The sequence below is a fragment of the Trachymyrmex septentrionalis genome, unplaced genomic scaffold (assembly GCF_001594115.1).
Source record: "Trachymyrmex septentrionalis isolate Tsep2-gDNA-1 unplaced genomic scaffold, Tsep1.0 scaffold40, whole genome shotgun sequence".
NCBI classification, from domain to species: Eukaryota; Metazoa; Arthropoda; class Insecta; order Hymenoptera; family Formicidae; genus Trachymyrmex; species Trachymyrmex septentrionalis.
The window spans coordinates 3,103,261-3,116,346 of record NW_017305569.1 but is presented as its reverse complement, the minus strand read 5'-3'; the positions used below and the strand labels follow the sequence as shown (position 1 = coordinate 3,116,346).

The 13,086-nt window shown below is 37.4% G+C and overlaps 1 protein-coding gene across 8 annotated transcripts in view; it reads right to left on the bottom strand.

The window, feature by feature from the left end:
• Window positions 1–13,086, bottom strand: part of LOC108751099 (tensin-1) — a 201,708-nt gene that overhangs the window by 70,817 nt on the left and 117,805 nt on the right. For 6 of the 8 annotated variants that reach the window (XM_018491068.1, XM_018491070.1, XM_018491071.1 and 3 more), the window contains one exon: window positions 3,649–3,828. In XM_018491068.1, coding sequence (XP_018346570.1) covers window positions 3,649–3,828 — 180 coding nt within the window. Of the gene's footprint in view, window positions 1–3,648; window positions 3,829–8,464; window positions 8,932–13,086 lie in introns of those variants that run through there. The other 2 variants (XM_018491073.1, XM_018491072.1) reach the window with 2 other exon arrangements.

Here is a 13,086-nt window from a genome sequence, read left to right as displayed (position 1 = left end):
ACTATTATTGCTGTATAATATTAATATAAAATGTAAATCATCGATAACGACGAAGATTGTCAGAGTTACTTGTTTGTACTTATCTGTTAAAACAAGCGATTTTAAGCAGTTTGTCTAGTATCTATTAAATAAGAAATTTTCCGAAGAGGCCATCGATAGCGACGCTCGCCTTTAATCAGTGCTAACGTGTTAATGATATCAAACTGCAATCGCACGCATAATTGAGCTGCGCCAGAGAATTCGATTTGTGCTGCAATCTCACGTTGCATCTTCAAACAAATATGACGTGAACAAAAATTCCGCTCTTTAAATATATTAAGGTAGAATATATTAAAATGTCGAAATATTATCATTTTCAAAATATTATATATTGGATCACAATCGTACTGCTTGGATAATACATAAATTCAAAAAAGAAAATTTTCGTCCAAATAACTGAATAGTAGAATTTTTTAAATATTTAAATACCAAAGCAACAGTACTTTTGAGCAATATAATACAATTTTAATTAAAAATTTTTTTAATTCTTATTTAATCCGCAATTTTTTCAATTTTCATTAAAAAATTACAAAGTTTTCCTGCTCTTACCGCATCATTTTTCTTTCTCTATGTGCTCACCAAACTTTTTTATCAGAGATGTAATGTATCATAATACATCATATCCGTTTGCAGTTTACTAACTACGATAACGCGAAATCCAGGTCATAATTACGTAATTAGGTCGACAGTATATAAAAATGAGATTATTTCGGATTTCTGAATAATTTATAAAACGTTGATATCACCGTATCGATTTAGTCGGTGTATCAAGAGTAACCTTTCAAAGCTGAGTCTGCGATAAAATTGGATAAAAATAAGATTAGTATAAAATATTACAACACGAATACAAGGAAACACGACAGCTTATTTGCAGAGATAAAATCTGCGAAAACAAGATCCTTGGTATCTTAATTTATCGTACAACTGACGAGCACATTTTATTTTTTCGCAATGTGTTATATCCTCGAGGTAAACGACGACGATAAACACGCGTGCGGTATCCACAATCGTAACTATGGTAATAAACCGCTAAGTTGCCAGGATGTATTATTTGCGGTTGCTAATTCATTTGCAGTACTATATTTGATGGAAGATTATTCAACAATGTAATTGTTTCAGTCCAAGTTCTAACAAGTCTGACATTCTAAACAAATTTTTAAAACTCTGTGAGAGAGGCAGAAACAATAGCCGCACTAACATCAGTTAGTGGATTTTTATATCACGTATTGATTCTGTTTTAATCTCTTAACCCAGAAATAATTGTTTGAGTATTTTTACGTCAGAACGAAAAAATATGAATTGTCATATTGTTTTGAATGGATATTGAATGGATATATTTAACACATATTTTTTTTTAATAGCTATTCTTTATGAATCTTTAAACATACAATTGAAAAAATTGCTATATTTATGAAAAATCTTAATTTTTGTATAACTACTTAACATACTTCTTTAATTTAATTTTGTTTCATTTAATATTCTATTTCATTTAATATTTCGGTTTTCACTTTTTTTTTTTTTTTTTAGAAAATTGTGATTAAATTTATATAATATTTTCAAATTGCAATAAATTGGAAAAAAATCAATAATATACAATACCTGTTGTTAATAACAGTGATTTTAATTAGAGTACAAACACAGCTTATGTGATCGAAAAATCAGCTGATCTATTCCCGGATTAAGAATGGCAAACGCAAAGCTTCAGAAGCTTCAAACAAACTACAGAAATTAGGTTACCCGAGAAATAAATTCTCATCCTGTTTCCTCGTAACAAACGTCGGTGCTAATTTCGCAATTACGTATTCGCCATCTTAGTCCGTTTCCTGACAATACGAGCAAGAAGAGATCTTCATCTGCCAGTCGCGCGAATAGGGGACGACCTTAATCCCCAAACGTCACGTCAAACATTCTCTTCTCGGCACGACGGGCGGGACTTAATTCCATAAAAGACAAACTCGCGTCGCCAGGAGAAATTCAATTTATGTGCGAGTTTTGCATAACGAGTACGCCGCGGTGGCCACGTATATATAAGCCCGATAGTTTCTCATTAAGCCACGCTGACCCAGAACCAGATCCCACAGCGCGAACACAATGGCACCATCGTCAGGGGTAACCACCCCCTCGACTGTTGGACCGGTTCAATTGGATGTACGGCTTGCATACCGATAGTCTCACGGGAACAATGCTGTGCGTAAACCTATATGCGCCGCGGTACATATACGTGCAGTCTTCTGTAGTGACGCAAGCATCGCTATAGCAACACATAGAATTGATGGCAAAGAAAGAGCAAAATTTGTCTGCGCACACAGCTTCGAAATTTATTTTTCGAGAATCACAGGTGGCTTTTTTGAAAGCTTCTCGACTCAGACTGAAATATGCATCTTGCGTACGTGTCAATGCGCATTAATATCAAATCGGGAAAAATCTGAGAAAAATTGTAGAATAAATTCCCAAGATATTGCCAAAAGTAATTTCGCGAATACGCTATTGGAAAGTCGCGTCGAAGTTTATTATAAGTAGTTTCTTTTATGAAGAACTCAAATTTTTAAATCGAAATGTTCCAAATGCAAATGTCGCGCGTTGTCTGCTGGTCGGCTCTACAATATTGAATGCATGCAAAATGCACATTGAACGTGCTCACGTGTGTATCACGTTTGCATCGCGCTCTGCAAAAGCCGAGCAGTGCCTCAATCCCTGACCTACATGGACGACGGAATCTCAAATGGTGGTTGACGTATCCCAAAGGATTTGAGAGCCCGACTCAGCGCACTTACGCGGAGCCTATACTTGCACGAAACTTGCACCACAAAAAAAAAACATAACGACGCTTCGCATTTCGCGTATAACCGAGATAAAAGTTTATTGGCCTTTCGAGGAAAATGTCGCTGGGCCGCATCCCGCTGCGCGACTTACAGCTCAACATTTTGCACGATGGTCGTGTCGGAAGAAATTGTTTCTCGTTACCTTTCGTGAGGTACAGAGTGCCACGAGCTCAGGTGGAATCGCAAAATGTCGCTCTCGTGATTTCACGGTGGAGGTACGTGAGATTGGGAGAACGATATACACCAAGAGAGTAAAGCATTGCGACGAAAATCCCGTTCCAATTTTAAATTACATCTTAAAATATCTAACATGCCATCAATTCTGTCTATATGCATATGTAAGATTACATACATTGAAAAAAAACGTTCTAATTAAGAAAATGGTCATAAGAGAATGGCATTTTGGTTGAGAGCAAATAAAATTTCTAGTTAACAATTAAAAATTCTGTTTGATTCCATTGTTCTTATTGAGCCCTTTTGTTGGTTTAATCAGAACATTTTTCTCAAAATCTGTAAATACGATGCAATTAAAATGCTAGTATCAATTAGTAAATATTCTTACATATATAAATATACAAAATATAAATATACAAAAAATTATTTACAAATATTCTTATAAATAAATTCCTATTTCCTAATAATTTAAAAAAACTATACTGGCGTCACATTATTTAAAAAATTACCTGCGTTATTCCTTGCAATTGAATCTTGCATATTACCTAACATTAAATTGCAATAGTTTCTACATTGCATTGCCTCCTTAATATAATTAGCAGTGGGTACTCACCGTAATTTGATGATTAGTCGGACTAGGACTGGGGCTGGGAGTGGAATTTGGCGTAGAGAGCTCTCCCGATGCCGGCGAAGGCGAATTTGTAGTGACGCCACCAACCGTTGGAAATGCCCTTGCTGGATCGGCTTGCCATTGTTTATGAATTTGCTGGGACGTGTCTCGGAACCGCGCGCCCTAAAGATCAAAAAATGCATAATTTTATACTAAAGATGTTATAAGACGAGATGTCAGGGATAAGATGAAACGTTTTCCAAGTAATTAGAAATATACGTCGGTCGCTTTATTTTCTGATTAAGACACATCAAACGTAGTTTCTTGCAATTTTCAATAACATAATATTTAAAACGTATGATTTTAGGAGTAATTCTTAAATACTAAGAAAAAGATAATTAAGCAGCATATTATTTGAAATATATTCGCCGCGATGTTTCCATTTATCGAAAGATAATGTTTCTTTGCGTGTAAACGCGAGCTATTTCACGGCAATTAATATGCTTCTCTCTAACGCGCTGTTGAACACTTGCATCCTTGAAGAACTAGATCGCCCGCATACGCGTCATATCATCAGATGACACAGTTCGATTAGTCTCGGATATTTGCCTCTAGACAATTGTATCGAGACCGATCGCTTCGCTCCGCCGATCCGACAAGTCTAATTAGAATAGCCAGCCTACACGCCCGTAAATAAGGTCACATTCCCTGCTAAATTTTACTTTAATCTGAAATACCGTTAGCTATCTAGTTTCACATCACCCTGTAAATGTAATGATATCAATCAAAGCTACGTGTTAAAAATAATAATCGTAAATGGAAACTTAAAATGGAAGTCGAGTTCTTAAATGCTAACGAACTGAAATCTATGGTTAAGAAAATAATAGCTAAAAATAGTTATTGATTTATTTTCCCTTTTCTATATCACGTATATGGCAGTTCTCTTTTTATATTGCGTGTATACGTATCGCGATATTAGTTAAAGTGCGTAACTTAATATATCAAATGAGAAAACACGCGTGTCAGTCGCTTATGACGTGTATCCGCCGCAATTAATAATTCTATAGTAGCTGTCAAGATGACGAGTTGACGGCTGGCTGGTGTAGAAGTTTATAGAACCCATGGCCGAACTACGAAAGATTGCGTGCACGCGTGTGTGCAATCCTTCAAGAACAGCGTTACTCGCGGATGCGATAATTGTGCTTATGCAACGCCTCACCGTAATAGCAATTAACGTCGGGGGAGTATAATAGGGACCGGAGTACAAGCGGAATCTCTCAAGTAAGCGTGTTCCGAACCGTGGCCCGTGCCTGCCAATCGACGCTGCCTTTTTAAGCCCCGAGACTTCGCGAGCGCGAGCATATCGGCGAATTACGGGGAGTCAATCTAAAATTTTTCACCCATGTCAAATCGGCGCGCCCGACTGCCATGGTCTCGGAATTAATTTCGCGAGGAATGAGGCTAATTTACATCCGCTACGGCATTCCCCTCGCAATCGCAGAGGTACATTGTATATAATAATATCTCACGTCGCGTCGTGTAATCTCCGGCAGATTGCACGCCGCGATTAAAGGATGCATTTTTTTGGAAGCTCTTCTTACCGCGCACACTGTGCGCGATATTAAATCTACGGCCGCATGCACGTGTCGGTCAAAGTGACATTCACAGAATGAATTGGTGGCAAAACAGTTGGTGTTTGGACAGCCATGTATGTATATATAGTGGCTGAAAAAGCCTCTGAATTTTTTTGAAAACATTTAGTTTTTGGGAACAATTTTATTGTCTACCGTGATAAGCTTCCTTTTACAATTATTAGAAATTACTGCAAATATTATACAACGCATACGATAAATAATGTAATGTAATAATAACGAATTTATTAGTGGAATTAAGTGCAACGCATATATTTATGTATATTATTATGTTATATTTATAAATAATACAATAATAATAAATGTATTAATAAAATTAAGGGAACGCACATATATTTGTATTATATCATATTTTATATTTATAATTTTTAATATCAATTTTATGAAAACACAACGATGTAAATGTGCCGAAAATTGAGATTAAATATAAATTCAGATAACGCAAATTTCATGAAATTTCTGTTACAATTTATGGCATCTTATACGTAGGAAAAAAATTGATAACTTTCTCGACATAAGATTAAATGTAAATTCAGATATGAAGCAAATTTCATGAAATTTTTGTTGCAAATGCGATTTATGGCATCTTAAATGTGGGGAAAAAATTTATGACTTTCTCGACATAAAATTTATGTAAAAAGTAATGAAAATTAATATAAAGGAATTTAGGTATATTTCACCCGATGTGCTCTAGACAGAATCTCTTTTTGTGAATCTCGATTTGCGAGATACCGAATGGAGAGGCTTTTGTGTGCGTGCCACACTGATCGTGTGTGCTCACATAAACATGAACGATCGAGACTAACGGGCCAGTGTGATTTAGCCTCCGTCTTTCATGACGCTGCGCTGAGAGTGATCCAGCACGATCGAGATCGTCAGATACAGTCCGTAGCATTCACGTGGCGATTCGGACGATCTACGTCGACTACCGGATACGATACAACGGATTGAATGGAACGCGTGCGAGGCGCGATCGTTTTCATCGTAAACAAAGGCGCGGTTTAAATAGCGCTTCAGTTAAATCACGATTTATAGAGGATAAAGCGCAATGTTGCGAAACAAAACTCTCTTCCGACGCGGTTGTTCATAATGAATCGTATGGTCCGTACCGTGACATAGCAAAAACTTTGCTGTTTATATTGCAGAATCATTTAGATTCACACACACACACAGATAACGTAACCAATGGAGCTTTCTCCGCCTGTAATTTAAAACTTCAATTAAATGCAATTGCAATTAAAATGAAGGTGTTGCTATTCATTACAATAATATTAAAGAAACGCCGATAATTTTCAATTTAACGCCATTTAGTATCAATAAACAGCTTATAGTCATCTCACAATATAAGAAAGCATAATAAATATATCGAAATAATTTATGAATATAATTTAAAGTAGATAAATTTCTCGCTTTTTTTGCCTGTAATTTAATATTTCAATTAATTACAGTTGCAATTTAAACGGATATGTTGTCCTTCATTATAATTAATATTTAAAAAAATCATCGACAAAATAATTTTCAATGATATTCATTGTCAACAAATAATTTACAGTTATCTTACAATACAAAAGAGCAATAAATCAATATAATTCATAAATATAATTCAAAGTAGACAATTTTCCCACGATTGATTTTAATTTACTAAAATTACTTCGTCAAGATATATATCACAAATTAAACGCTATCCAAACAATACAATTTTCACTTATTATTAAGATGATATATTTTTTATAATTAATACGCATCTTTTTAGTATATATAATTTTGAGAAAACATAGAATATTTTATTATTTATAAATAAATAGTTAGTTAATCAGCAAAAAATTGAATAAGGTTCTTTTAAAAAAAATATTTTACTTGTACGAATACCTTTTGCACTTACTGTACATCTTATTTGAAATAATAATCATTATTACACGTAATTTATCGGGAGAAAAAGATTTTTCATTATCAGACCTTTCTTCCTCTGTTGAATTACTTATCGCGATCACACGAGAAAATTGACTGTTATCTATCATGTAATCCCCATGTGAGCACACGCGGTGGAAATTGATTGCATCGCGGCGGTAATATGTAACGCGGCGCAGTTCCGCTTTTTGTTGCCTGTTACGATGCGGAGGAGCGACATCATCTCGTTTGCGTGTGCGACATCGTTCTCTCGCGAATTAATTCGCTTCGCGAAATTTTTCAGGATCAAGTGTCTGTCGGAGCGTGAAAGCGAGCGCGCGCGAGTTTCGCAGCGGTGTATAGTATGTTGGTGTACAGAGCGCAACGTTATCCGATAACCGAGACGACACGCCTCTTTTCTAGTGTTGAGGTTTTGCAGATGCATCGAGAAGTTCTTGAAATCTCACTGTAATTCGAAGCATGCTGACAAGTGGGATCGCGGTGAATCTCTCGTAGTCATATCTCATATCTTTCGGTTTGCACTTTTCAATATGATTCCATTAAAAAAATACTGTCATCACTCCTAAACTCGTCCATACCTGAATTAGCGTTGTCATCAGTAACTTGAACATTTTTTAATGAAATACCATTCGTTTTAATTTAAATAATTTTAATAAATAGTATTAAAAAAAGAAGGCAGTTAGAAAATCTAAACGAGAAGAAAGTACGAAATATATTTACACACAAAGAAATATATACGAGTATATTTATACAAAAAAAAAATGCTGTCATTCCCGATCGACCTCGTCTATATTTGAATCGTCATAAATAACCTGAACATTTTTAATGAACATTTTTAATGAACCGCCATTTGTTTTAATTTAAATCATTTCATCGAGTAGTACCATTATTAAATTACTATTAATTATAAGTACCATAGTTAAAAAAGAAAGTTAGAAGATCTGGGCGAGAAGAAAGTATGAAATATTTATCGTATTCAAAAGAGAAGCTGGCACTCTCTCTTCTTCGTCCCCTCAAGAGCCACGTCATGACGAGTTTGTTATTCTTGCGTCATTAAAATTAAACACGCTTGATGGGCCGACGAAGTGTTGGCATGCCAATCGGCCTCGTCCGTCTTCGAGCGACGACGCTGCGAGGACTAATCGCGCGATCGCAAAAATCGCGAGGCGCGTCGAGGAGGAAGCGATCGCGCGCCGAATTGAAGTCCCTTCGGATTCGATGCTGCGGTGCATCTCCTATCGAGCGATCTTACCGCGTACCTCGTCGAAGAGGTCGTCCAGTTCTTTCCGTGATATCTTAGCCTTCATCCCGCGGGCATTCCTCACGTCGAACTTCCCCCCGACGTCTCTTTATCTCGACGCTGCGCGGAAGAGAGCGAACAAGAAGAAGGGTCGAAGAGGAGAGAACGAGAGGAGAGCTCCCTTTCCCTTCGCTCCTTCAAATGTCACGAGCCGTGTTCGGTTCCCTCTCTCTTGTTTCTGTGGATGCTCTCGAAAGCTCTTTCTTAGACACATAAATAGTCGATGACGCGCAGCAAAGTGCGAGAGAAGGTCGCGCGATAATGGCCACGACGACGCGCGGCCGGTTCTGCACTCTTCATCGTCGGGGACGTCGTCGTTGCACCAACCGGTCACGTCGGTCCATCATTCATCGCCGCTGCTCAGAGTCTTTATTCGACTGGAACGTGTCCGAAGCGATTCATACGAAATTAGATTATTGACACATTGGTACGTCGCATCCGACTTTTTACTGGAATTTTCATTGATATTCCTTTCTTTATCAAAACGATAATTTAATAATTGATGTTATAATTTTAAAATTATACAGCTAAGATTACAGTTAATATTTTAATATTACTGTAACACATCATTATTATTAATGAACGAATCTAATTAGAGAATATTGTATTACATTTAGCCAAGCATTCAATAAGTTGAGAGAAAATTCGTTCGGTAGAAAACGTTATATAATACGAATATCTTTAATTGTAAATAATTCATATGTAATATCTCGATAATTACTGGCGCCGATAGTTGAAAGCTGGCAGTACTTTTCATGTCGACAATATTAAGCATGAAGATTTATTGGCCCATTCGGCAAACCCATAGTAATATTTTCCTCGCGTTCTGACTTCGACGTACAAATCCACGCCTCGAATTCGCGTGACTTCGTCGATAAACCACGGAATCCTTTCAAGAACTTTGAAAACGACATCAATTCGTCTCACGTGTTCGCTCGTAGCGCATTGACATATTTCTCCCTTTCGAAATAAGAGGGACTTTGAATACTTTATATCCGACTATAGTAATTCTTCTAGAGATAAAAAAACTGCTTATTCAACAGAAGGGTTAGCATCATTAATCATCGAAAAGACTATTACTAAAATTAATTCACTTAAGACAGCATATTTATCATGCTAAACTTAATTCGAAAGAATAATTTACTTCAAAAAATTGCATTTTATAATTTTGATGCACAATAATGTCCATCGAGTTATATTTCCTTTTTCTGGAACTATTGCTTTTAAATCGATTCGAGCCCCGATTGAGGAAAACAAAAATACAAAAGTTTACCAAAAGAAAGTATTTTTGCCATGAACTATAAATGGTTTTACGGGTTCGAGCACGTAGCCCGCAGGAAAGCCTCCATTTGCTCGAACCCATATCCTTGAAACCTAACATCTATGCCGAATGACCAAAGGCTCATTGCTTTTTCTCTTCGATCGACACTTTTATTAGCGGTGTATCGCGTTTCAAGCGCGTACTGGATTTCGTGCCGTTACAGGGATATCGATGTATCGAGTGCACAAAATGTGTACGGTTTCTCGGTGACAACGACGGAGAACGGCCGCGACGATGTTCTCACGACACACTCCGGTCTTCGATCTGACCGATTACGATCTCTTGGTTTCTTTCCAGCGTTCCACAAGGATTTCCGCGTACCATTAATCTCGCGGGTTAACGTTAATGCGAAAATGTTGAGTCGACCGCGAGTTCCCAGCGGTCTCCCAATCGTCGGAGGGAGCTAATAAATGTTCCCTGACTCCACGCACTATTGCGTAGACAAACGCGAATTATGAATTATGCCGGTGATGATAATAATAGTAGTAAAAGTCACCGTTTCCTGTGAGAATTCGCGATGCGTTCTGCTCGCGTTCGTAGCGGTAATTGTGTTCCACAATTTCGTTTACCATCTCTTCATCGCGACGCGCGAAGCTCCGGTCGTAACTTCAGACCAAATGACTGGAAGGATTATTGCTCGCGTTCAGCGCATTAAACCGACTATCCGGCTATCTTTCGTGGCGTGTAAATGACACTGCACGTCCAATGCACTTGGAAAGATGTCACTTCTAGCCTTTCGCAGGCAAGGTAATCTCTCGTGACTTTTCATTCCGACCAGCGCATCCCTCGCGCGAGCTGTAATAACCAACGATATGTTTAGTCCGACGTAAACACCTCCCGCGAAACTATTCAAGCGACTTATCTGGCTTAATATCTGCGATTCGTTGCCGTTACCAGCGCGGAGATCTTTCACGAGATGACATGACCTTTGTGCATTTCTTTGTCACCGGCTTTAGTTCGTTAGACAATTGAAGGGAGCGAGCATTAAAAGTCCCGATTGTCCGGAGATTTACCTCTAATATATCGAGAGAGAGAGAGAGAGAGAGAGAGAGAGAGAGAGAGAGAGAAAAGTCGTCATTTATTTAGCGTTCTAAGAATAAATTTTCCTATTTGAAAACAAAAATATAATAAGAAAAGCAAACATTAAAGTAAGACTTTAATGAAATTCTTAATTGTTAAAAAATATAAAAAGATATATACAAAAAAATTACAAAAAAAAAGAAGAGAAAAAGAATTAAATAAAATAAAAGAATCCCAGCAAGAGAGAGAGAGAGAGAAAAGTAATTAACCAATGTGCTTAACGCTTTGGACGCTTATCATCGATAATTGTAGAAGAATAGATAATACAGTTTATACTGAAAGATGGAGAGGAGAGAGGATTCATTTCTAACATGAAAGGAAATTTTATTCCATAATTTCGCACAGCAGCATATTAAAAAAATTTTTTTATAGAATTCATTGCGACATAAATCAGTAAATTAAAATATTATTCAAAATCCTTGTATCGTGCAAAATTATTTTGTCTCTAAAATCAAGTAGAGAGAGAGAGAGAGAGAGAGAGAGAGAGAGAGAGAGGACTTTCTGTTGTCAGTTTTCGAACGACCGACGACAGTGTGCTCTAAAGTACATACAGACGTGGTAGACCACGCGAGGAAGAGCGAAGCCAGATGACTTCTCCTCCGCAGCATCGCTTCGGGGAGGATAAACGACCTGGCGCGCAAGATCGAGATTATACCGGCAGCGAAACCTCGACGTTTGTACAGCTCCGATTTAACAGAGGAACGCATCCCTTTTTTCGCCGACTAAATGCATTGTAATCCTGGATATTCTCGACTGTGCAGCGCACCAGTAAAATGCAAATAACTGTGTAAAAAATTTTGTTCCTACGTAACATTGGAGAAATGAAATAGAAACGGAAACGGTTTTGTATAAAATTGGAATTAAAAGAGATTAATCGTCGTTCAAAAATAAAATGGATGTCAATAAAAAAATCGAAGCTTCCATTAATGTTATTGAAATAGTTCGAACTCTTAAACGATAATCGATATAAATTCTCTCACGGTATTTTCTTTTTTATTCCAGAATTAAAAATGGAAGTAAGCGAGATTAAGCGACAAAATCATTTATTTATTATTTATTATTTATTTTCATATCTAAACTACGTTTACGTGATGTAAATCACATAAATAATAGTAAAAGGACAAGTTTAGAATTAGAAATAAAGCGAGTCTCTTTATGACAGCAGCTAACGGAGATAAACCCAGTGTATCGCTCTTTGTTAGACCGAAAATTGCGAGCGGAGATCTTCCATTTCCTGAGCAAACGAGCCCGGGTGGGGAATTACGAGCTACGGACTTACGAGCAAAACCTCAATGTCCACATCAACTCCGAGCCCAAGCTATGCGCGCGGCCGTTCTCGCTGTCGCCGTTTGTTCACGAAAGAAATTCAGGTTACATGTCTGCTCCGCTTCGTGCTCGTGCTACGAAGTCTCTTCTCTTTAAGAGTTTAAGCGATCGGGCCGTGCACGTTTCGCGGGCTTGGATACCGTTTCTCACGGCGTGCTATCGGCGTACTTTTACAGAACCGATATGTACGCGCAACATTTATCCGAGCCAACAATAAACTGTACAATTTCCATCGTTGCGTTGCGACGATACAACGTTCGGGACATAACACTCCACATGAGAGCGAAATATCGTGTTGCTGTGTTTAAATGAGGGTGTCGATTCTATCGCAGGACACGACGCAACATGACGCGGCGGGACAAAGTGCTACAGCGATTTAATGCTACGAGATTATCGTCAATATCTCGCTGGTACATGACAACAACATAGTAAATTATTATTTCGCCGCGAAATTGTGTATTTCATGGATGGAGTTGTTTACATTAATTAGGAAATAGAATAGAATCGATTGCATCTCGATAACGAACGAAATGCTTGCGGATTTATCACGTTTTCAGGTTCCTCTACTTTACTTCGAAAAGATTTTTTTTGCGACTTAATAATTTGTCATCAATTTGTTATTGTGTAAAAAATATAGAATCGTCTATGCTTGTAATTTGTAATACATATAATACATCCCGGTAGAAACACAATAATATATAGGTCGTTTCTGTCCCAGCAGTATTACGTTTCGCCGGGACATCAGTAACGAAAAGGTCAATTGATGACTCGGGTGGCCCAGAAAGATCAGACACGAGCACAATGAAGTGACATATTCCGCGTAAAATATTTCCCCAAATTTGTAGAAACGTAAT